The following is a 24,660-nucleotide window of genomic DNA, read 5'->3' on the forward strand; positions in this document are numbered from 1 at the left end:
TCAGAGGTACGGGGCCTCCTGCTCCTCCTCGTTCTCCCCCTCGGCGTCCATGTCGTATTCCTCCATGTCAGAAAGCGGCACCCCGTTGCCCCCAGGGATGTGCTCAGAGACGGTGCTGCGCGTGGTGGCCCGTGTGCTGCTGGGGGAGTACTTGCGGGAGGCCAGCTTCCGGAAGCGTCCGTGGCACATCACTTCTTTGAACATCTCGCGGAAACGCGTGGACATCAGGTTGTAAAGGATGGGGTTGGCGGCAGAGCTCAGGTAGAAGAAGACGCCCGAGATGATGTGGACGTACTGGAACATGTGCAGCATTTGGTCAGTCCAGTGGGTGATGAAGCTCCAGACGAGGCGGTCCGTGTGGAAGGGAGCCCAGCAGATGCCAAACACGACCACCAGCATGACTGCAGACCAAAGGGAGAACATAAGTTATGAATCTAGGCCTTTGTTCTCATGAGTGAGGCTGACTCCTCCAAGACTGGAAGGCAATCAGATCTTAGCAATCCGAGAAAGACCTCTACCACCTGCCCCCGATTCTGGAATAGTGATGACTAAACGCTGCTTCACGCATAGAGAATTGATCCAGCATGAAACTTTTGCATTAGAATTTGTCAAGAAACTCAACACCATCCAGCAAGGACTTAATAAAGTTGGGGGATTCCTCGGGGTCTCTCTACATGAGACATCTGACATGTGAAGAACACATGTCGGGAAATGCAATGGAAGTTGGGAAGGGTAGTTTAAAAAGACAGAGCTGGCGGCAGGGCAAAGGCTTTGCTGTACACTGGAGCTGTGTAAAGAGGCTGTGAAATGCCAGAAGGGAAACTTCAGCCCATTAGAACCTCTCCAGGTCCAAGCCCGGCTCTGGAAAGCAGCTCCAGCCCATTTCCATTCCTCGTTACCCTCTGGTTGCTGTCCCACATGGTTTTAGACTGGAGAGATGAAACTGGCAGGGCTTTCCGGGAGGCAAAGATGAAATTAAAAAACCCTCTGAGGAGCGATCTCTACCGGCTCTGTCTTTTAAAACTACGCTTCCCGGCTAACATTGAGTCTCCCTCCACTTGACCAACATGCACTGAGGCGTCTTGTGTAGAGAGACTCTATGTCACTAGAGAAATTAACAAGCTTGGCAAAACTAGGGAAACTGCATTACCAGGGAAAGAAACTGTGAATGTTCTCTACATCTCTTAATTTGACTTGAATTTTACCAATTCATATCTTGTACTTCCTGCATCTGATGGACCTTTTACTCTGCAATCTATAATTTTTTTTTCTTCCTGACCCACTCAGTCATCTGTTGAAGTGGACTCCACTCTATTGAAGTGGACGCAAGAACTTTTTAGGTAGTTTGTGAGCGAAAGCACAGCCATTTCTCTTGCTAGCTTAGCTTGAATACAAAGCAGCTTGGCCTGGCCTTGAATGTCACTGTACAGAGAATAGCTTATATACAACGTTAAAAATACACATTAAATACTAAAAGTCAGGATTAAGTTAATATGGATACTTTTGTCTGTCGCAAAGGCAGTAGTTGCATCAAAATGGAAACAGATGACACCTCCATTACTCGCCGACTGGCACAATCGAATTTGGGACTATTTTATAATGGAAAAAATAGCTGATCTTTTCGCTCACTATGGCCCTTTTCACACTACTTACTTGCTTCCAGAACATCGTGAAATGTAGCGCAAAAAAAGCGGATGATAGCATCTTCTCGCGAGAGTTTTGTGCAACATCGTGCAAAACTCACGCGATGTCGTGCAAAACTCTCGCGAGAAGACGCTATCTTCCATGGTTTTTGCGCTACATTTCGCGATGTTCCGGAAGCAAGTAAGTAGTGTGAAAAGGGCCTATGACAATCCAAAATATAAATCTTGCTTTTCAGAACAATGGTTCCCAGTTATGGAACACTTATTAACAAATGAAACGGCAATGCAAACAAGACCCAAAAGTGACTGTTATAACCGACTGTCGAACTATTAACGCGGAGAATGTGGGATCCACATGTTGTATTTATAAACTGGACCGAAATGTATGGTCCAGGAAAATGCCTACTCAAAATTTGTTAACTGTGTGTCTGTTTCTATGTTCATTGTTATGTTATGTAAAAGTTTTATAAAAATCAAATAAAGTTGTAAATTAAAAAAAACACATTAAAAGATAAAAACCAATCTATAAATGCATAAATAAGGCGGAAGGGTTACGGATTTCAGTTGGGAAATTCCTGGAGTTTGGGGGCTGGAGCTTGGAGAGGGCAAGGTTTGGAAAGGGGAGGGACCTCAGTGAGGTATAATGCCATAGAGTTCAACCTCTAGAGCAGCCATTTTCTCCAGGGGAAAGACTGGAGTTCAGTTGTAATTCTGGGAGAACTGTAATGCTCTTCCCCACTTCCCCCCTACAGTCAGTAGAAACAGATTACTCGCCGTTTCAGCCAGTTTGACTACAGTTCTCCAAAGCATTGGTGGGATTATTTGAACGCCCACAGATATTTCACACGTTTGATCTAACAGTTCTGGCTGGAAGAACTTGGAGTCTGAGGAAATGCCGCAGCGATACTGTTTCCCCAGAAAAGCTGCCCCTCAGGTTAATAGGATGCTGCGAGCGTCTTTTCTTTGGGAAAGTTTTTCCTCTTCCATCCAAGCGGTTGGTGTCTCTTTTCACAGCAGGCTGCGAAGAGGGGGAAAGAACCTTTCCTCTCCCATGAAAGATTTAATCAACATCTTTTCCCCAAGATCCATTTCTTCAGTGGAGTGTTTACTAACCTATTCTATCCCCCACCCCACAAAGGTCATTTTACAATATTCAGAAGCAAACACAGGTACTGACAGGCCAAAACAGCTGCAGGAGGCTGTCAGGGGACCTCCTACAGCAGGCAGCACAACGGCAAATCTTGCATCAAAATCACAAAGGGCAACAACACAGATTCCCCCCCCTCCCCGCCCTTTCAGGCTTCTTGCAATCTAGCTAAAAGCTCTCCCTCCAAATCCAAACTTTCTAGCTGGTTCTTTGTCCCCATTCCAAACACATCATTTGTTACATCTTGATCAACACTGTTACGTCGGCCTGCTGAAATGACAGAGTAGGCCAGTTCATATAAACGGAGATAGCTGAATGCGTCACTCCGTCGTTCCAGCCAGAGACATCCTGCCAGATTAGGGAGAAGGGCTTTTGGGACTCAAGTACGGCCAGTACAAGCTTGGTAGCACCCATCCTGTGGCTCAGCCAGTTTGGTGTAGTGGTTAAGAGCGCGGGACTCTAATCTGCAGAACCGGGTTCGATTCCCCACTCCTCCACTTGCAGCCAGCTGGTTGACCTTGAGTCAGTCACAGCTTCTAGGAACTCTCTCAGCCCCACCTGTATATGGTCATACTTGCCCTCACAAGGCTTATGAATATGGCAATATCATAAGCCCCTCTGCTCATGTGTTTAAAACACAGACAAGCTGCCCGGCTAGGCAGGAGATGGAAAAGTACTGGAATGTGAGAAGTAAGACTAACTTAGCCCCACACCCCAGAGTTTGTGCATAACCATAGAAAAACGGAGGTCTCCAGAGGTACTTGGATGAATCCATTCACACACCCTGCCAATTCTACCCTTTATTGTAGCCTCACCCATCCAGCCATCGTGGGTCATCAAATAATCTTTTTACACCTATAGTTCCTCCCAGGAAGACCTAATCAAACCTTCCCAGTTCATTGTCCCACCTTGGAGACAGCCTTATTCTCTCACCCTGGAGATGGTTTCCCCGTCCTTTGTCCCACCCTGGGAAGAACCATTAAGGTATTGTTTTAGGGCAGAGCCTCTCGGGCCTACCTCAGGGCATGTTTCACAGTATATCTGACTGTCCTGCCATGTGCTCAGTGTGTGTGTGTTCTGGACCCTCCACACATGCTCAGATGGCATGTCTGAGCCCTTCTCCCTCTTGCCATGAAGTACCGGTCACTGAAGCTGCTCTCCCTTGGAAACTCAATCTTTTGGACCTGGTAACTATAAAACCAACTCTGCAACTCTCTCCAACTTTCCTCCCTGTTCTTTTTCTAGTTAGCTCTGTGTGTGTGTGTGTGCTGTGTGTTTTGTGTGCAATTGATCTGTAATATTTTAAATAAAAACCCCTTTTTGATTGAATATCTGCCTGCTTATTGAAAGGGTTCTCTAGAGGAATGGATTCTTGTAGACATTGGCGCACAAGATCCCATAGTTACTGGCCTCTCGCATAGCTGTCTTCCTTGCTTGCTAATTCCCCCGCAAATTCTCTTGCTCAAAAGGAGACCAATTCCAGTAACACACCCACCTCACAGGGTGATCATTGTTGTGGGGATAATAATGACATACTTTGTAAACCGCTCTGAGTGGGCATTAAGTTGTCCTGAAGGGCAGTGTATAAATCGAATATTGTTGTTGTTGTTATAAGACAAAGCTTTATACTACTGTCTCTCTCTTTCCGCCAGGTTCCATTTTCCGCGGTGGAAGTACATGGGAATCCTGCCAGGTTTGGTCTGGCTGTGCAGTCTGCATTTCCATTGTTTAGTCTGCTGCAGCAAAACAAGCGAGAGCCTAGTGGCACCGAAAAGATAAATAGATTTCTCATGTCAGAAGCTTTTGTGGAGATGGTGATGAGGTGGGCAGAAGCCAATGCTTGCTTGACCTTGGGAGTGGAGTGGAAATGCCACTGACTACAAACGTGAGGAGGAAGGCATCTGCCTGCCTGGACCAGTTCCCTGGGAAATAAACAAAAAAAAATAGGGGGAGTTGAGTCTTATAGCTAGGATCTGGAGGGCCTTGCCGAGGGTCTTAAAGTTACCTTCAGTGTGCCCAGGGCTTTTTTTCAGCGGGAACGTGGTGGAACGGAGTTCCAGCACCTCTTGAAAATGGTCACATGGCCGGTGACCCCGCCCCCTGATCTCCAGACAGAGGGGAGTTTAGATTGCCCTCCGCGCCAACTCTCCTCTGTCTGGAGATCAGGGGGCGGGGCCACCGGCCATGTGACCATTTTCGCCGAAGGTGATTTAAACTTTAAAAAACTCCCCCCCCCCCTTGTTCCAGCTGACCCAAAGTGACATCATTGTGCGGTCCTGAGTTCCACCACCTCTTTTCCCAGAAAAAAAGCTCTGAGTGTGCCTGTTTTGTTTCTTGGTTGATGAGAGTCTTCGCATTGGAACTTTCTCCTGCAACATCTTAGATCTGCTATATTTTGCATACACTTCTGGCCTCAAAGTCTTCCCTGTTTCTCCCCGCCCCACACACTATCTAACCCATACTGAAATTAATTACTAACATGATTAATTAGCACTAGGTTTGCAGCGCAGAGATAAAGAGTCCCCGTTTTTGTTCACCCTCTGGGCACTGCCACAAAATGGCTATAATGGAGTAACAGCAGGATATGAGTTCAAACACGGTCTGAAGAAGGGAGCTCTGAGAGCCAAACTACAAGTGACGTCTTACACAGGTTGGACACTAGTCGGCTTCCCTCAAGTTTTGATGGGAAATGTAGGCGCCCTGGTTTTACCGCTTGGCTCTCCATTACAGCTGCAAGACCAGGATGCCTACATTTCCCATCAAAACTTGAGGGAAGCCGACTAGTGTCCAACCTGTGTAAGACGTCACTTCCCCTGTCAGATAAGCCCCGGCATATTTGCCATACATCCACTGTATCCAATTGTGTCTTGCTATAGTAACAGATCTCTGAGTACATACAGAGTGCAGCCTGATTTCTGTTGCACTATTGCTAACCGCTTATCTTGCAGAAGAGGTGTTTTGCTTCTGAGTTCCTGCCAAGCTTGGGAACTCGACCTTGACTTCAAGACAAAGATTGAGCTGAGCTCCTTTCTTCCCCCCTCCCTTCTTCTCAGGCCTCGCGGGCCAAAATTCCTGACTGCTTTTCCCACATCACCCTATAATTGACTGTACTCTATCATCTTTAGGCATTCCAGCCAATCCCACTGTCATAGTAGCTTGATACTGGTATTAACCCTTAATAAAACATCTTTAACTCATACACTTGAGTGATGCAGTGAAGTGTTTGGGGAAATACTTGGCACGGGGTACAAATGCAGTTAAAACAAACAAACAAACACACAAACAAATAAGGAATGTGGGTGTCGTAGATACATGATTTCGATCACCTATACCCTAGTTATACTTGTGAATTTTGTTGAACTTTGTACAACCTTTAATGCCGTTTGTTAGCAGGTTGCAGAAAAATGCAGATGTTCTTTTATCTTTGACAACCAATTTAAAGTAGTTGGGGAAAAAGGAGATGTGATTTTTTTTAATTGCTAGAAAAGACTGAGTGTAATCCATTTATCTAGCTTGTCGTCGATTTTAAACATCTTTTAAAGATTTATAGAGTCTTATCTCTACAGGTACACAATGGCATCGTAAGTAGGCTAAGCATAACACCACATGATTAAATATATGAAGAATCAGCTCAGTCTAAGAACAATAACATTTTAATATTATTGCTGCATGGAAAAGATCTTAAGAGATGTCTTTATAGATAGCAAATGTTATTTAGTATAAAAGGATGTCATCAAGATAAGAAAATAGGGTTTTGACCAAGGAAATCTCATGCAGAATATTTTAGGCGACAAATGTCTGTGTCTGTGAGTTTATGAAATTACAATGCATTTCATAGTAGATCAAGTATGATGTGATTTTAAATCATTCATAATTTTGACCGGGAAAGGTTAAGAGATTTACTTTTTGTTACATGCCTATGCTCATCACTAACTGTGTTCATTTTAAAAAGAGTCCAGTAGCACCTTTAAGACTAACCAATTTTATTATAGCATAAGCTTTCGAGAATCAAGTTCTCTTCATCAGATGCCTGATCAAAAACTGATCAAAAAAGTTAGCCAGAGGTCTGAGCAAGTCATTTTATCAGATGTGGGAGACATTAGAAAGAAAAGCTTTTAAAGATCCTCCGTTCAATAAACCTGAGCTCTAATAAGATACTAAAATAGATCTTACATTTTCGTATGTCAGCTCTTATTACGCCACTTTGCACAACTCTGCCATGTGTCAATATACTATGTCTCAAAGAGACTTTCTGATCTATTTTTAAAATACACATTTGGTCAAGAGTTCAGGCAATGCTTCTTCACCTAAAGCAACATTTTCCCCTCAGCTTTTCTAAATACAAAAATCATACTGTATATATTTATTCAAAGTTTACAGGCATCTGACGAAGAGAACTTGATTCTCGAAAGCTTATGCTACAATAAAATTGGTTAGTCTTAAAGGTGCTACTGGACTCTTTTTGATTTTGCTACTACAGACTAACACGGCTAACTCGTCTGGATCTGTGTTCATTTTAATAAGCCTTTATATTCTAGCGTCTTAATTTAAACGATCAGGGTTTTTTTTTCAGTAAAGGATTTAAATTCTAAGGAAGTCTCTGTGTATTTTGGTGGGAAAGAATTAAATTAGAAGAACCCACATCAATAATTTGTACTGAGAAGTAAGTTCTCTAAATCCAGATCGTTGTTTTCAGACCTTACCTGAAGCTCTGAATCTATCCAGAATTTGGGAAATAGTAGGAAAAGAGGAAGACCTAAAACGAGACGGCTTGACTCAATAAAAGAAGATACGTTCTCCAGTTTGCAGGATCTGAGCAAGTCTGTTAATGATAGGACGTTTTGGAGGTCTTTCATTCATAGGGTTGCCATAGGTCGGAGGTGACTTGATGGCACATAACATACAACATACCTGTATATCTGGTAAGGGCAATACTGAGTAGAAATAGCTCGAAAGGGCTAAGCTTGCTTTCCCAGTGTATCCTAAACAAAGCTCCCCCTCCCCTGTTGCTTTTTAAGTTAACAAAGAAGTTGGGAGGCGCAATTACAGATCTCTCAAATAATGAATAGTTAGAACTCGAAGATGCTTCATAGCCAGCTGCTTCAGGTCAAACCTTCGAAGGCTGCGTGGTTTGCTTGTCAGCCATCTCTCATCTTTACTGCTTCACAGCTGACTTGCTCATTTTGCTCGCAGAGGAAGGAAAGGCTGCGTACGACCCAAAGATGGCTAGAAGAACTGAACCACTGCGGGAGCAAACTGTGCCACCATACTCTATGCAAAGGAACCGCTTTCTCCCCAAAGTTTTAGCTTAGCAACTTTGGCTGACGATGCCTACGCTATCACAGCCCCCCTCCCCTCCATCTCTGGAGCAGTTGTGCACCATTTAAAAAGTTGACTACATTTTTAAAGTAACAAGTGAATGTTTAATTCATAGGTCCTTTTATAAAAATAAAAGCATAGCCTGTAACGCAGAGGTAGGGACAGAGCTTTGGAATTTCTGCCCCCCGCCCTTTTACAGAGCAAAGATGGGAAGAAATGGGGCTTTCCTTACAGGAGGAACCCCCTCCCTCCTCCCCCGTGATGGCTGTTCTGGGGTGCCAGCCTTTTGGCAGGACCTGGTAGGGTTCCCATCCTCCAGGGGGTGGCTGGAGATCTCCCAGAATTACAACTGATCTCCAGGCGACAGAGATCAGTTCTCCAGAAGAAAACAACTGCCTTGGAAGGTGGACTCCCTAGGCATCATGTTCCCTCTGAGATCCTTCAAATTCTACTCTCCCAAGCTTTTCTAAACTCTCCAGGAATTTCTCAACCCAAAGTTGGCAGCTGTAGGTCTAAATTTATGTTAGGCCACGTATGACGTTCTTGAAAGGCATTTTGCTGTGGCCTCATTGCTTTAGATTTCCAAGGCTTTATTTTAACGAAACAGCAGATGTTTGGGCATCTTGAAAGAAGGGCAGCAATCTGGGATTTGCAAAGCTCTGTTTGCTTTATGATGCAGCTGATTCCTAGTTATGTTTACTGGGAAGCAAGTCCCACTTTTATTCAAAGAAAGTTACTTTCAAGAAAGTCTAGCTTGCAGCCTACATTCATGAAGGTTTCGCAGTACGCTGTGTCAGATCAGCTGCTCAGAGATTGTTCTAATTAACCCCTAGGGGAGTTGGTGTCTTGCAAGTGCGGCTGCCAGCTTTTAAACTGGGGTGTTTTCTACGGGGGGGGGGGGGGACAGGCTTGTGTGGTTTCCCTGTTGCTGCTGTCGTTGCCGATTCAACATGATAGCAATAAAGTTTTCCATCCCTGCATCTTCCCTGCCTCAGTCCTTCCCACCATGCCACCAGATCTTTGGGTTGTTTAAAAAAATCAGTAAGCGAATATCCTTATCTTTCTACATAAAAGGCAAGCCATATTGGTGTCGACTCACTTTTTATTCTGATACGCCTGCACAGGAGCACCGGGATAAAAACTGAATCATCACCAATACGGCCTCCAGAGGGCGCCGCTGTGGCAGGAAGGCTAGGCAAGGTGGTCCATCCCTCCAGAGGCCGCCACTGTGGACGGATGGCAAGGCCCGGTGGCCCATCCTTCCAGAGGGTGCCACCACAGCAGGAAGCCCTGCATTCCTGTAGTCTGTTTTCTAGGGCCCTTTTTATTAAAAAAAAATGAGCTCTGTTGCTAGTATCATTGTAATGTCTCTGAATCCCCAGCTTCCAGTTTTAAAGTCTCTAGCTTCTTTCGTTTCACTGATATAAGGGACACGGGATACTTCAGCAACAAAAGGGGCTAGGGATTTACTTTTTTACATGAATGCTGGGAACTCAGAGAGCCAGAGACACAATGTTATAACATTATGATGATGTTCACTTGTCAATTGAAAATAGAGTTGCCAGTCAAGGGTAATCCCTGGGAGACAGGAGAGGTCAGGACTTACCAACTGCTGTCCACTGACACTGCAAGGTCACCTCTGACGGTGTAACCAGAAGTGCTATCACTGCATCACAGGATGCTCTAGGATTCACTTAAAACTCTATAGTAAAAACCATAGAGTTTCAGAACAGTCCTAGAGTACAGTACAGAGATTTCACTTCTGGTTACCCAACTGGAAGTGAAATCACAGTGTTGCTGGTTATCATTTGCCCGATTTTTCTCCTGCTGAACTTTCCTGCCCTAGGGTTTGCTGTGGTCTCTCCCAAAACTTTAGGCCTAAAAAAATTTGGGAAAACTGGGGGGAAATCCAGGAAACTCCAGGAGGTACATGAATGTGCCATAAAGCTGTGGGAAAGCAGGAAAAATGCACTTCTCAACAACATCGAACCCAGGGCAAATAATCTGTGTAGAAGTGGCCGACGTAATTTAGGACAATTTTCTCCAGGCATGTTGGCAAATCTTCTTGCAAAAAGTGCTTTTGTTTAGTAATTTGTAGGTTCTTAAAATCTTTACTCAGGGTCATGACAGCTATCACATTTTCAGTAAGGAAGAGATGGTTTGAACACACTTCCACAGTCCTGAAAACAGAAGTGCACTCTTTTGTTCCAAAGAAAGCTTGGGAGAGGTTAAAGATTTTACTGATTTCTATCCTTTTAGGGGAAAAGTCAGTTATGATGTGTGGGGGGGGAGGGGTGATATGCCTTCAAGTTAGCATCTGTGGCATCAACACCCCCCACAAGAGATCTGCACTGTTTTTAAAATGTTTGTGAGTTAGTTTTGCAAGGATAATGAAGAACGCATGAATAAATCAATGCATATGCATAGGATGCACAGCCTGCCCCCTGCATTAGGACACAAACGAGAGCCAATGTTCAACTTGAAGGACATGGATATGTACAAAGCAGATTGCAGAGCCGAGATCACATGAGGGAATAAATTCTGCTGTGCATGATGGTAACTGTCCCATCTGTCTTTAGGGTTGCCAACAGCCAGGTAGGGCCTGGAGATGTCCTGGAATTACAACTGATCTCCAGACTAAACAGTTTAGTTCTGTTGAGGCTGGTCACCTTGTCTTAGTCAGGGATTCTTCAACTGCGAGAAGATGGTCTGTGATGAGAATGCTTCTGAATTTTTTGCCTCCCACCACTAGGTACTGTTACCCATTTTGGCTTCCTTTGACCCTTTCCCAAGTGCTGCATCTAAATTCATCTCCAGTTTTGTAAATATAAGGACAAATCCCTTTTTCTTTTCTTGCTCTCAGCCTTTTAAGGGATACCTATGTTCGGCTTGGTGCTAGAGAGGCGTTTGATCAACTCCTTGTAGGGATGCCAGCCCCTGCTTACTTGGCTAGTGGGGGGAACGTGCCTCCTGGGGCATGCTCCTAGGTGGCGACGCATACTCCCAGGCACCAGAGCAGCCTGATTTGGGCCGAATTTGGGCTGGATTCAGGCCAAATTCTGCCTGAATTGGGCTGCTGTGGGGCATGGGAGCGCTCCTGCGCTCTGCAGCGGCTGGATCCAGGATGATTCAGGCCCAAATCGTCCCGAATATGTCATACTCTGCAGAGGCTTGATTCGGCCTGATTCAGGCCCAAATTGGGATGAATCAGCCCCCTGGGGAGCATGGGAGCACTCCCAGGGTGGTCACTTCCCAGAAGTGACATCATCGCACAAGCTGGGAGCACGCACACAAAAAGGAAAAGGGGACGGTAGGAGCTGGGTCCCAGATCTCCCATCGGGGGATTGGGGGACTTGGCAACCCTAATACTTGTAACCCATATTAGTTTCTCTTTAACATCATATTTTTATTAAGAGGTTAGAATTTAGATCTTAGGGAGCAAAAGTTCACAGAGCATGGGCAAAAAGTTGTCTGTAGAAGAGAGCTCTGACTCTCAAACTCTTATACTCTGAAAATCTTGTTTGTCTCTAAGGTGCCATTGTATATCCTGCTGTTCTACTGCAAACCAACATGGCTACCCATGTTATCACATTATCACAGGTAACAGATTTCCTTTACAGAGGTGGGGTCTGGGGGAGCCCAGTGGCACCTGGAGTGGGCTTCCGGGGACCAGTTCTCTTTGTCAGATGCATCTGGCAGGGAGAGCTGTGGTTATCGAAGGCTTATGCTGCATTGGAATTGGATGGTCTGGTTGTTTTGCAGCCACAAACCAACACGGCAAACTCCTTTGAAGCCTCACACAAGCCAATTAATCTCCATTCCAAGAGGAGATGTTTACATTTACTAGCAAAGGAATGTTTTGGTTCCATCCCTCTCTCTCCCCCCCTAACTGCATCTTCTCTCTCCTCCCCTTCTTCCCCCTCCTCTTCTATATTTGACCAGTTTCTGTAACATGCATCTGACGAAGAGAACTTGATTCTCGAAAGCTTATGCTACAATAAAATTGGTTAGTCTTAAAGGTGCTACTGGACTCTTTTTGATTTTGCTACCACAGACTAACATGGCTAACTCCTCTGCATCTGGACTAGAGCATGGGCAGTTAGTAAAGTTGCTCCTATATTACCAACTGCAAGAGGCCCATCTTCTGAGTCAGTCTCTGGCCTGAAGCAGGCAAAAGAAGGCCCAGAGCTTCTCTTTGTGTTCCTGGACGCCATTTCTTAGGACTCGCCTTTGTTCGGAGTGCCCTTCCTGAAGGGCACCGAGAATCTTGTCTCTGCAAATATTCCCAGGTTCGTAACAATTCTGATTCAGTTATCCCTGCAGTTGTAAAGTTAATGGGTTATGATAAACGTTTGTTCCCTTGAAAAGTATCGTATTTTGAGCATTTCTTTTTGAAGCAATTTCATAGTTACTTGCCAAGTCACAGGGGTGCTGTCATTTATTGACTTGAATCGCACCAACCCCCACAAACTCTCCAAGTGGAAAAGATAATTTAGGAGAGGGCTGTATGGAGCCAGGGTTCTGCTGGGTTACAGAAAGATGCTTTTTCTCTAGTCTCAAACGGAGGCTGAAATTTTTCAGTCTTTTCCCCGGAAGCCCCAAAGGTGCAGTGTGATACCAGCTCCACTCAGCACCGCCAATCCTGTTCACAGGATGCAAACGACAGGCCTGAAGATCTGGTCCTGGGACATCATTTTTTCATCCCTTCCCCTATGTTTTAGCATCCAGGCTGATGAAGAGTTCCAGAGAAAGGTTGCATGCCGTTTTCTCCTATTTCCATTGGTGTCAGCAAAAGGCATTTTGTGGATTTCATCTGGGGATTTTTTCTTGGACCAAAGTGGCTGCAACTTCTGTCCTATACAGCCTTGCCAGGTGCCCACCAATCAGGGCTTTTTTTCTGGGAAAAGAGGCGGCGGAACTCAGGACCACACAATGACGTCACTTTGGGTCAGCTGGAACAAGGGGGGAGTTTTTAAAAGTCTAAATCACCCTCTGCAAAAACGGTCACATGGCTGGTGGCCCTGCCCCGATCTCCAGACAGAGGGGAGTTTAGATTGCCTTCCGTGCTGCTCCAGTGGCGCGGAGGGCAATCTAAGCTCCCCTCTGTCTGGAGATCAGGGGGCGGGGCCACCAGCCATGTGACCATTTTCAAGAGGTGCCGGAACTCGGTTCCACTGCGTTCCCACTGAAAAAAAATCCTGCCACCAACGGTGGCGAATGCGATCTCTCAGCCATTCAGGGTCTGTGGGGTAGGGTGGCCATTCATCTGATGACAGCCTAAATCAGGCGGGCAACATGTTCCCCTGCCTCAACCCCCATAAGCCTAGCGGAACATCTCTGTCTTACAGGCCTGCTAGGTTCAGGCCTCCAAAGACAGAGTTCCACCAGGTGGGCCGCCAGGGCCGAAAAAGCCCTGGCCCTGGTCGAGGCGAGGTGAAACTCCTTGGGGCCAGGGATCACCAGTAGCTGTTTTTCTGCTAACCAGAGCATTCACTGGGGACCACAAGGTGAGAGACGGTCCTGCAGGTATGCTGCAATGGGCCCATGCAAGGGGAGACAGGCTGGGGAAATGGGTGCATGTGGGCATCCTTGGCTGATGTCTATTGGGTTTTAGTTAAGGCACGCTAACTAAACAAACTGCACAGAGAAAGCTCTCATCCAAGTTAGTGAACCAATAACTGTTTATTTATCTAAAGAAATGTATTTACATAAGTTTAGTGGAGAGAAAGAGCTAGTAACTGATCTAACTAGCTAGGATGGCTTTAGATTGAAAGTAGGCCCTCTCTCTCAGGAGGAGACACCATGCTGCCTCTCCTGGTGCATGCAGGGAAGAAGAGAGAGAAGAGGGGGAGAGAAGGGAAGGAAGAAAGTTTCCCTGGCAGGAAAGAGACTGATAGCAGCCTATCTATCTAACTGGCTCTATGGTTGTTGCCTTCCTTCTTCTCTGCTGGCGGTCCTAATGGCCTGAGCATAGGGTTGCCACTTTCCAGATTCAAGTTGGGAAATTCCTGGAGAGCTGGGGGGTGAAACCTGGAGAAACCTGGAGAAAGTGGGGTTTGGGGAGGGAAAGGGCCTTGGTATGGCATAATTCCATAGAGTCCACCCCCCAAAGTAGCCATTTTCTCCAGGTGAACTGATCTCTGTGGCCTGGAGACCACTTGTAATTCCGGGAGATCTCCAGCCACTACCTGAAGGCTGGCAACCCTACCTGAGCAAGACAGATCACCAGTCCCTTCCTCCAACAATGACATCACTTAAGGTGTGAACCAGAAGCGACTATATTATGCCAGGGCCTATTCTTTAACAACTGGCCCAAATTTAGTGGAAATAGCCCAAGAAGACAGGTGAAGAAGACAAGTCAGGCCTCACCTCCCACTAGTTGCTGGGGGGACTCTATGGGTAGCAAAGGTGGGTGTTTTGTTAGGAGAAGATTTGGGGCTGGGTTTGGGGGGGGGGAGCACAGGCTTTTCTCATAAGACAGGCAAGCAACCTTTGCGGGGGCAGGGGGCTGGGATGGCATCCAGGTTTTCGGGAACACAGTGTCAGGTTCTGACTGTGTTTAAACCAAAGAAACTCCCATTTTGATCCTGTCCGTATATTAAGTGTTTTCTTTGCAGGTGGCAAGCCTTCCGCTGGAAGCTCACAGAGAGAAGAGGAATGTTATGTCTACAGATATCTGCCTTTCTGACGCCCTTGGGAAACTTTCGGTTTCTCACCCTCGGGCCGGTTGTTTTGAGAACTAAGGGGGAGGATGGGGCCCACAGGGAACTGCTATTCTGTACCTTTGCTTTTGCCTGTCATTCGTAACAGTTTCTAGCTCAGCCATGATCCTTGTATCTTGGAATGTGGACTTATGATGGTTGTTTATCTTCAGTAAAGCCTTTTGAAATCGATGGACTCTTGTCTCATTGCAAGGGGTAGTCTGGATTGCAACTTTTATTCAAGCCACAGTCTGACACACAGTGCTCCAGCGCATGCACCTGCCCAAGCTTCCCTTGGGCCCGTACTCTGGCATGCTTCCCTCGACAGATTACATTGGCACGGAACCGCATTCCACACCTGGCCGCCATGGTCTCCTTGGCACCCTGCCATTTTTTATTACCAAAATTAAATGCTCTTCTGTTAATGAAGAGATCAGACGGGGGTCCCTTTGCACCTGCAGGGGACTAATGAACTCCTGCCTCCAGGTCAAATTCGGCTTTTCGATTAGCCGTTTGCTAGTTAGCCCTTTCCTACCGAACGATTCTTCCCTCTCTGCAAACCACCTTCCTGAAACTATTAAAGGCTGTCACGGCTCCGTAAAGCTGGGGCTGCAGGTAGCCTATTCCTACACAAATAGTAGGACTGGCCCTTTCTTATTTACTGATCTGCAATTTTAATCCACCCAGTTTCAAACTAGGTAGTAATTAGAAACACAATTATGTAAACGTGTTGCACCAATATAGATAAAAGCACATGACAATAATCAATACTGAGCAATACTAGGCCAAGCACTTGTATTCTAGATGGACGTTCAGACTTTGCATGAACCGTCTGTGTGGTTTTTTTCAGTGTTAGGTAATTCTAACAGGTGTGCTTTAATCTTTTGACAGTTAATTAAAATAGTGGACTCTATCAAGATTAATGTTCCTCTATCAGAGATTCAACCAATGGTGATCTCTCAACTTAGCTTTTTCTGACACTTCTCAGAGATTTATAGTTTTGTTTTGTAAGTTTGAGTATAACGTAATTTTTTACTAATTGGAAGGTTGTACAATAGAAACTATGAATATCCAGTGAAGCATCAGACCAATTATCGTTTGTTTGTGATATCATGTGAATAGACCTTAAATATTTGCATATGATGACTTATAAAATTGCAAACTCAGATAGAATGGCAGAGCTCTGATGGAAGAAATCTCTTGAGAGAATTTAGGTGAGAACTTATTTTTACCTATGCATTTCATAGAAACTTTGATTATGTTAAACTTGGAATTTATTAAGAAATGTTAGCAAACTTATTTCTTATTGCCTTTCGGTGTTCTGTTTTTATAGGATTTATATTAATAACCATTTATATTTTGATTACGCTTCATTAAAAAACTAGGGTGTATTTTCAATAAAGTGAAATAAACTCTAGACAGGTGTCTGTGTGTTTGATAAAGAGTTGCAAAGCAATATTGAACCCTATATAAATAAATGTACTGATAAACAGGTGGTTCAAAGAACTTATCTGTTTGACAGGTCTGAGAACTAATTGCTGAAAGCTTTCCAAGAGAAAAGATACATCTTTCTTTTGGCTAGTAGAAGCTTAGTTTCAGACATGGGCAAAAGCTCGTTACAAACAATTCCTCTTTAAAAAAACACCCATCCCATACATGAACGCCTTGTGAATAATCAGGTTCCCATGTGTGTTGCACTTTTTGCTGAATTGGGAACCTTGAGTGGTAAATCTGAGAAGCATCACGGTGCCGTTGCAGTCTATCATTGCATAGAATGCATGCCTCTAGCCACATGCTGGGGCAACCTGACCTAGATAGCCCAGGTGAGCCTGATCTCATCAGATCTCAGAAGCTAAGCACGGTCAGCCAGAAGCTAAGACCAGGGTTGCAGAGGCAGGCAATGGCAAACCACCTCCGTTTGTTTCTTGCCAAGGGTTGCCATAAGTGAGCTATGACTTGAGGGTACTCTCCACCACCACCAAAGTCCCTGTTAAAAGCATGACTATAATTGGATCAGGGCCCATGGGTCATTTCTGACCCCAAAGGAATAATTTTAAAAAACCCTTTCTCCCCTAACCTATGCCACTTGCATAATCCCACACAATAAACGGCTCAATTGCCAGTGCTATGTCAGCCCTGGACCCATTTGAAGGCTTCACTAGAAGAGTGTTGGAATCAGTTAAATGAAATCCAAGATACTGCGATATATATGACATAATTATTTCTTGCAGAGGCGGATACAAAAAGGAGTCTTGTAGCACCCAGGTCTCACTCATTTACTTTCCCTGTAACTTAACAGCTTACAGGCCATACATCAAAGTCTCCGACCTGGACACCTGGATCCAGGCGATGGTAACATCAAAACTTGACTATTGTAATGAACTATATGTTGGTCTCCCATCTAAGTTAACTAGGAGGCTCCAACTGGTGCAAAATGCTGCAGCTCGACTGTTAGAAGGAGCGAGCAAGAGCTTGAACATTACTCCCTTCCTACAGTCACTCCATTGGCTACCTATCAGTTACCGTGCTCAGTTCAAGGTATTGGTTATCACTTACAAAGCTGTTCATGGCCTTGGTCCAGCATACCTGCGAGACCACCTCCTTCCCTATGTCCCTCCACAGCAGCTTCCGCCAGGCTGCACATGGGCGAAATCAACAGCAGTCTGTAAACGGGCTTTCTCTGTGGTGGCCCCTACCCTGTGGAACAGCCTGCCTGAGGAGGTCAGGAGAGCCCCCACTCTCTTAGCTTTCTGCAAACGATGCAAAAATGAATTATCCAAAAAGGCTTTTTTCTTGGATAGGAGGGCGGTATTGTAGGGGTGGGTGGGTCTCAGATGTTTCGCTAATGAGTTAGGAACCATAGACTTCACCACTATGTTGCCTTACATATTATCTGTTGCTTTGAATATGTACTCCTATGTACTACCTAGAATCCTACGTAGAATTGATTATGTTCTGCTTCAGAATTCTCCAACCGTACATTGGATCCTTGCTAATGCTACATCTTTGTAAACTTGTATTCATTTACTCCATGACATTGTTTATGGAAATGTCCTTGACACTGTATGGAAATGCCTGCCCTTGTCCTTGCCACTAATTGTATTAATCTCACACTATGTAATCCGCCTTGAGTCTCAGTGAGAAAGGTGGACTGGAAATGATATAAATAAATAATTTATAATAGCATAGGTAAATATGGCTAAATCACATGTACACTTTTAAAATCTTTTTTATCCTGGCCGTTTCCACACGTCTTACCTGCCTGCGGAACATCGTGCAAAAGACCCGGAAGAAACCATCTTCTCGCATGAAATCGCGCCAGGAAGACGCTGTTATCTAGAAAGCCAGGAAGATGTTATCTCGCGCAAAATCACTGCAAAACTCCCGGATAACAGCGTCTTCCTGGCGCGATTTCGCGGAAGAAGATGGTGTCTTCCAGGTCTTTCACGTGATGTTCCGCAGGCAGGTAAGACGTGCGGAAATGGCCCCTGTCTGGCATGCTCACCCATTTATTGCAGCGTATGTTTTCAGTGGAGATTGTGATAGCCATGAGCACAGATGGCTTTAAAGAAAGGTTAGACCAATTCATGGAGAAGAGGTCCATCAATGGCCGCTAGCCTTGGTTACTGCAGGGAACTTTTATCTACAGAGGCAACAAACCTCTGAATGCTTGGACGCAGCACCAAGGAAAGGCCTCCCCGCCATGCTTTGTTTGTTTGGTCCTCCAGGACAACTAGACGAACTCAGTCTTTTCTGGCTGATCAAACACTGAGAGCGGAACTACAAGTGACAAAAGGCACAGATTGGACCCTTGCCAGCTTCCCTCAAGTTTTGATGGGAAATGTAGGCAGCTTGGCGGAACGTTGGACAAGTGACAGTTGAAAAGTCCATTGGACAGCAGTCAGAGAGCCAAGCTGCAAGACCAGGATGCCTACATTTCCCATCAAAACTTGAGGGAAGCTGACAAGTGTCCAACCTGTGCCTTTTGTCACTTGTAGGAATGGTTATTAAAACACAGCGTACACACAACATACCTTCATCCGAGTTCATCAACGTTAAAATAAAGATTGCATCTACTATTCCAGCTTCTGTGTACCTTACTAACTAAATACATTCTTTTTCTGCAGTGTTCACTTTTAGATCAACTAAAGATTGGTCTCCATGCATGTTCTTACGGCTATATCTTAATATAGTCTGATGTTTCTATACAGATCATTTCTATTTCTTTTAACTATTATACCGACGTTTCCATATCTTGTGTTCTGCCTCATCAATAAGATTGATATTATTGAGGAGGCTCTTTGATATTTACTAGGATGCTGATGGAGATGGTCTATAGTTATGGGGTTGGATGTTATTAACGTGTGGATGACGCCCAGCTCTATATTTCATTAGCCAACTCTTTAGATGCACCAGTCCTGGACCTTAGCCAGTGTTTTGAACCCATGGTTACGTCTCTAAGCAGACACTAGATCCAGACAAGGCGGAGGTGACACTGGTCAAGAAGGCAGATGCTTGGGACAGAGTGGAGTTTAACACACATGAACATATGGAGCTACCTTATACTGAATGAGACCATCGATCTGTCAAGATCAGTACTGTCTACTCAGACTGGCAGCAGCTCTCCAGGGTCTCAGGTGGAGGTCTTTCACATCGCCTACTGGAGATGCTAGGGACCGAATCGGAGACCTTTGTCATGCCAAGCAGATGCTGTTCCTCTGAGCCACAGTTTCTCCCTGATAGACTACTGGTCTGATCTCGCAGACTACTTATAAAAAAGAGCAAGAGTTCAGTAGCATCTATAAGCCTAACAAAATTTGTGGTAGCGTATGAGCTTTTGTGAGCCACAGCTCACTTCTTCAGATACAGCCAGAATGTGAGTCCATCTGTTCTTATATCTTGGTGAGTGGAATGATTGCAGAAGCCGAATGATAGCAGCCGGTGAACGACAATTCAGTCCTGGTGGATGCATCGTCTTGAGCTTCGTTATCAGTTGCAATCCAGCAGACAGATGCATCTACTGGGACTGAAATGAGACATTGACTTTCTGTCTCATTACCAACATTAATTTCTCCACACCCAACACCTCTCTGCATACCCCACCCTATTCTATCATGCCTGTAATTGTCATTCACCGTCTATTATCATTCGGCTTCTGCAAACACTCCACTCTCCAAGATAGAAGGACAGATGAACTCACATTCTGGCCGTATATGAAGAAGTGAGTTGTGGCTCATGAAAGTTCATACCCTACCACAAATTTTGTTAGCCTTAACAATACTACGGGAATCTTGCTCTTTTTTATTGCTACAGACAGACGAACACAGCTACCTATCTTGATCAGACTCTACGTATGTTCATGGCTGAAGCCCGCTTAATGCTTCCGAGACTGCAGAATAGTTGGGGGTTGGCCAAAGAAAAGAAGTAAGAACCCAGCTTCTCCCCACCATAAACCCTTCCCGGCCTTCATTTATCCTTGCCGTTCTCCTGCTTCCCCAATTCATCCTGATTAGAAACAAAACTGCACAGTCGGCAAAAACAAATGTCAAGTTCTGAAGACGGCATCCAAATGTGAAGCGGGTTGCCAGAAGGAGGGAAGGAGACTTTGTTAATAGAGGGGCTGGCGGACATAAAATCTTAAAAAGAAAATGAGTTGTGGTGAGCGTTGCCACCCTCCAGGTAAGGCCTGGAGATCTCCCAGAATTACAACCGAATTCCAGACTACAGAGATATGGAGGACTAGCAGCAGAGCCGGTTGTTTGAAAAAATACAACGGGCTGTAGCAGTGGGGGCTTGGGAGGGCTGTACTGGTGTGGCCCTCCCAAGGCCCTGCAGTGGCTGTGGTGGTGGCGGAGAGCCTGTTCCCCCTGTGTGGCCTTCCCGCTGTCTCTGTGGTGCATTGGGAGGGACGAGCCACAGTGGCTTTGGAGATGGCGGAGAGCCTCACCCCCCCCCACACACACACTATGGCCTTCCTACTGCCTCCGTGGCGGCTGCAGAACCATGCTGCACCTTCCTGCTGGCTCCGCAGCTGCTCAGATGCCTGCTGCAAGTGGCCTGGAGGCCCGGCATGGACCTCTGAAGGCCTCGCAGCGCCCCACTGTGCTGCGCCAAAGACTCACTTTTATCCTGGTGCAGGTGTACCTGCAGGCTCCTCAGTGCACCTGTGCTAGGATAAAAAGTGAGTTGTCACCAATACGGCTTGCCTTTTATGTAGTAAGATACGGCAGCTTCAGAGGGGGACTGTATGAAATTACATGCCCCTCCTGAGGTCCCTCCCTTATCCAACGCCCACCCTCCATAGGCTCCATCCCCAAATCTCCAGGAATTTTACAACCTGGAGGTGGCAACCCTATTAAATGAAAGAGGAAGGGAAATCAAGGGCTGAGATGAAAGGCATGGCAAAATGCATGCTCATGCAGACATCAAGGGATATAAATCAGTGCCGTGTTTTATGCTTCCATAAACTTTCATGCTAACAGATATCAAGAGACATTGATGGGAAATCTGTACCGTGTTTTACGCTTCCATAAGCTTTCATGCTAACAACCCCCACTATTAGAGAGAGGATGAAACGTTGGCCGTCACAGCTATTCTTGTTTTTTCTGGGACCAAGTTTGTGAAAACTCGCTGGGCAGACCCAACTCTGAGAGAGTATCAGAAATACTTCCTAACTGGAGAAAAACCCATAGAACAGAATAGATTGCCAAAAGAAGTTGTGGAACATTGTGGTTGTCAGTATTAAAAGCAAGCATTTTTATCTGGGATGGCTTTCAATCTTGGAGTCATGAGGCCACAAGGTGCCTGCCGTATCATCCAAGTCGCTCTGTATTTTTGTGGTTTGGTTGGCTGTTGAGCAGCTGGCCCTGTCTCCCTATATCCTGGATCCCAGGCTAAAAGTTAGCTCAGATCTGCTATTAATCAGGGCTTTTTTTCCGGGAAAAGAGGTGGTGGAACTCACTGGGTACCGTATGCACGCATGCAAAGTGTGCGCACCCTCCCGAGACTGTGTGATGCTGTCACTTCCGGGAAGTGACATCACACGGGTCGTGGCTGCCCTGGAAGCGCTCACGCGCTCCACCGGGTGCCTGAGTCAGTCTGAAACGCATTGCTGCCACATGGGAGAGCACTCCCCTGCCCAGCAGCAGCCCGATCCTGGCCATTTCAGGCCTTAATTGGGTCGAAATGGGCCCAAAATGGCCCAGATTGGGCCCAAATCAGCCTGTAATGGACCACTGCCATGTGGGGAACCCTCCCTCCCCTGGCAGCGGCCCGATCCTGGCCGTTTTGGGGCTGTTTTAGCCATTTTGTGCCAAGACGGGCCCAAAACGGCTGAAACATCCGAATACCCACCAGTCACGTGGGTATTTTTTAAGAAGTGCCGGAACACAGTTCCACTGCGTTCTGGCTGAAAAAAAGCCCTGGGTAGCATTAACACACCTCTTCATGCCCCAACCAGAGCCAGGCATCTGATAAAAAGAGCTGTGGTTCTTGAAAGTTTATGCCTCCATAAAGTTGGTTAGTCTTATAGGTGCTAGTGGACTTTTTAATAAGTTTCATCTTATCCCAGGAGGAAGGGCATCAGAAGGGAGCATCTCATTACAATTTCCATGAGTCTATGTTCCTAAAGTCTATGTTCCCATTATCTAGCATTCTCTGAGGCTACTACACAGGCTTTCTTATCCTGCTATAACAGCACACCCCATCCTTCCCAGGACCCTCTCCCTCAACTTACACAGCATCTTGGTCACCTGCCTCCTCCTGACCTTCTTCTGCTGGAGTCGGATGTTGTGGTAATCGCAGATGCTTCCGGATTTGGCCTCGAGCGCCTCCAGCATCTTCTCCTTCCTCAGCTGCAGGCCGATCAGCAGGTAGAGGATGCTGATGACGCCCATCGGGATGAAGAAGAAGATGATGGTGGTGACCTGGATGATGAGGTTGTACATCAAGCGGGACTTCACCAAGGTGCAGGTGGCCGAGTCGGGGACCACCCCCCAGCCCGGCACGTAGAGGGTCTGGATGCCGTGGAGGCTGGTGTTGGGGATCGAGCAGACGACCGAAAGGGTCCAGACGGTGACGATGACCCTCTTGGCGTGGGTCTTGGTCACCACGTACTTGGCTTTGAGCGGGTGCACCACTGCGATGTATCGCTCCACGCTGAGCGCCGTGACATTGAGGATGGAGGCGAAGCAGACCGCCTCGAAGAGCAGGGTCTTGAAGCAGCAGCCACCCGCACCCAAGAGGAAAGGGTAGTTGCTCCACATCTCGTAAATCTCAAGGGGCATCCCCAAGAGAAGCACCAGCAGGTCCGACACCGCCAAGCTGAAGAGGTAATAGTTGGTGGGCGTCCTCATGAAGCGGTGCTGGATAATCACCAGGCAGGTCAGCGCGTTGCCCACCGCGCCGATCACAAAAATCAGGAGGTACGTGGTGCAGATGGGGACGAAGAACCCCGAGCGGCGAGGCCCCAAGTATCTAAACCGGAGCTGTTCCGCAGTCATGTTCAAGACCTCGGGGTCGAAGAAACTCAGTCTCACCCCCTGGCTGCTGCTGTTGCAGAGATCCTGGTAAACCAATGTCTCAAGCACCTCTAAACCCGGAGACTTAAATTCCAGGTTGGAACAGTTGGCGGGAGAATACATGGTCGCAGGCTGGAAAGAGATAAGAGGAAGTCATCAAGGTGAGTCAGCAGCGGTACATATGGGGCACAGAAGGATACTTTCCCAATGGTATAGGCATAGGGTTGCCAGGTCCCTCAAATCTCCCAGCGGGAGACTGGGACGCTAGCGCTTACCCTTTCAGTGCTCTTGATGTGTTGACCGCGCACGTGCAAAGCGTGTGCATGCTCCTGGTGTCCTCGATGATGTCACTTCTGGGAGTGACGTCATCATGCAGGGTCAAAGGGCGCCGGGGAGGACACGCACGCCACGTCACGCATGCCGGGGAGGACAGAGAGAGCAGGCAGCTCTCTCTCGCTGCCGCTGCCGCTCCCCTTCTCCCTGCCGGCATGGGCTGCACAGGGGCGATGGTGGCCACAGCGAGAGAGCAGGTGGTGGCCACCGCAGCTTGCTCTCTTGCCGCTGCCGCCACACCCCTTGTCTCTGCCGGCACAGGCTGCACAGGGGCAGCAGCGGTGGCAAGAGAGCGGGCCGTGGAGGCTGCAGTGGAAGCAGTGAGAACGGCCTGCTCTTGCCATTGCCACCTGCTCTCTTTCTGCCACCGCCTGCTTTCATGGCGCGGGAGCGCACCCTGCACCCAGGGGCGCCACGCCACCTGGGGAGGGGGCACCCCAGGGAGCGCCCCCGCACCAGGGGGGAAAGTGGGCACGGGGGGGAAAGGAGGGGATCGGGGGATCCCCCGCCCCAGGCAGGGGGATGGCAACCCTATATAGGCACTGGGTGGGGGCATCAGGGAGATGGGAACGGGCAAGAGGTGTGGGGGTGCATGGGTTTGTGAGCTCAAAACAACAAAAAAAGAGGGACCTTCACAAGGAAATATCGTTGCAGAGGACAGGGTTAACTGTACGTGAAGGAATGAATAAATTAATATTTAATCACACGTCGATGTAAGTAAATATAACAGCAAAACAAAGTAAACCAATTCCGAAATATTGAGCAAACTACAACAGAGTAATTAAGCAAACAATTCCAGGCACAGGCCGCTGTAACTTGACAGTTCCGTGTCGGTCTAAATGGTCATATAGCCCAATAGGTAAAGTCCAATACTTTCAAGTAAGTATAAATCCAAACAGTAAATCATTATTAATGTGTAGAACACCTTACAAAATGCTGAGCAATGAAATTTTATCTTTCCTCTTCGTATTACAGGTGCAGATGGTGCCGAAACGCGG

The 24,660-nt window shown here is 46.5% G+C and overlaps 1 protein-coding gene across 1 annotated transcript; it reads right to left on the minus strand.

The window, feature by feature from the left end:
* Positions 1 to 23,452, minus strand: NMUR1 (neuromedin U receptor 1). Its single transcript, XM_054982704.1, has 2 exons — positions 22,546 to 23,452; positions 1 to 401 (listed from the first exon to the last, which is right to left on the minus strand). The coding sequence occupies exons 1-2, from the start codon at positions 23,450 to 23,452 to the stop codon at positions 1 to 3; spliced, it is 1,308 nt and encodes a 435-aa protein (XP_054838679.1).
* Between the last annotated feature and the right edge of the window lie 1,208 nt (positions 23,453 to 24,660).

The sequence above is a fragment of the Eublepharis macularius genome, chromosome 6 (assembly GCF_028583425.1).
Source record: "Eublepharis macularius isolate TG4126 chromosome 6, MPM_Emac_v1.0, whole genome shotgun sequence".
Lineage (NCBI taxonomy): Eukaryota > Metazoa > Chordata > Lepidosauria > Squamata > Eublepharidae > Eublepharis > Eublepharis macularius.

Coding starts and splice junctions, on each gene's coding strand:
- NMUR1 (XM_054982704.1), bottom strand. CDS start 23,452: ATGTATTCTCCCGCCAACTGTTCCAACCTGGAATTTAAGTCTCCGGGT. Junction 402..22,545: donor GCAGGTGACCAAGATGCTGT/GTAAGTTGAGGG, acceptor TTTGGTCTGCAG/TCATGCTGGTGGTCGTGTTT.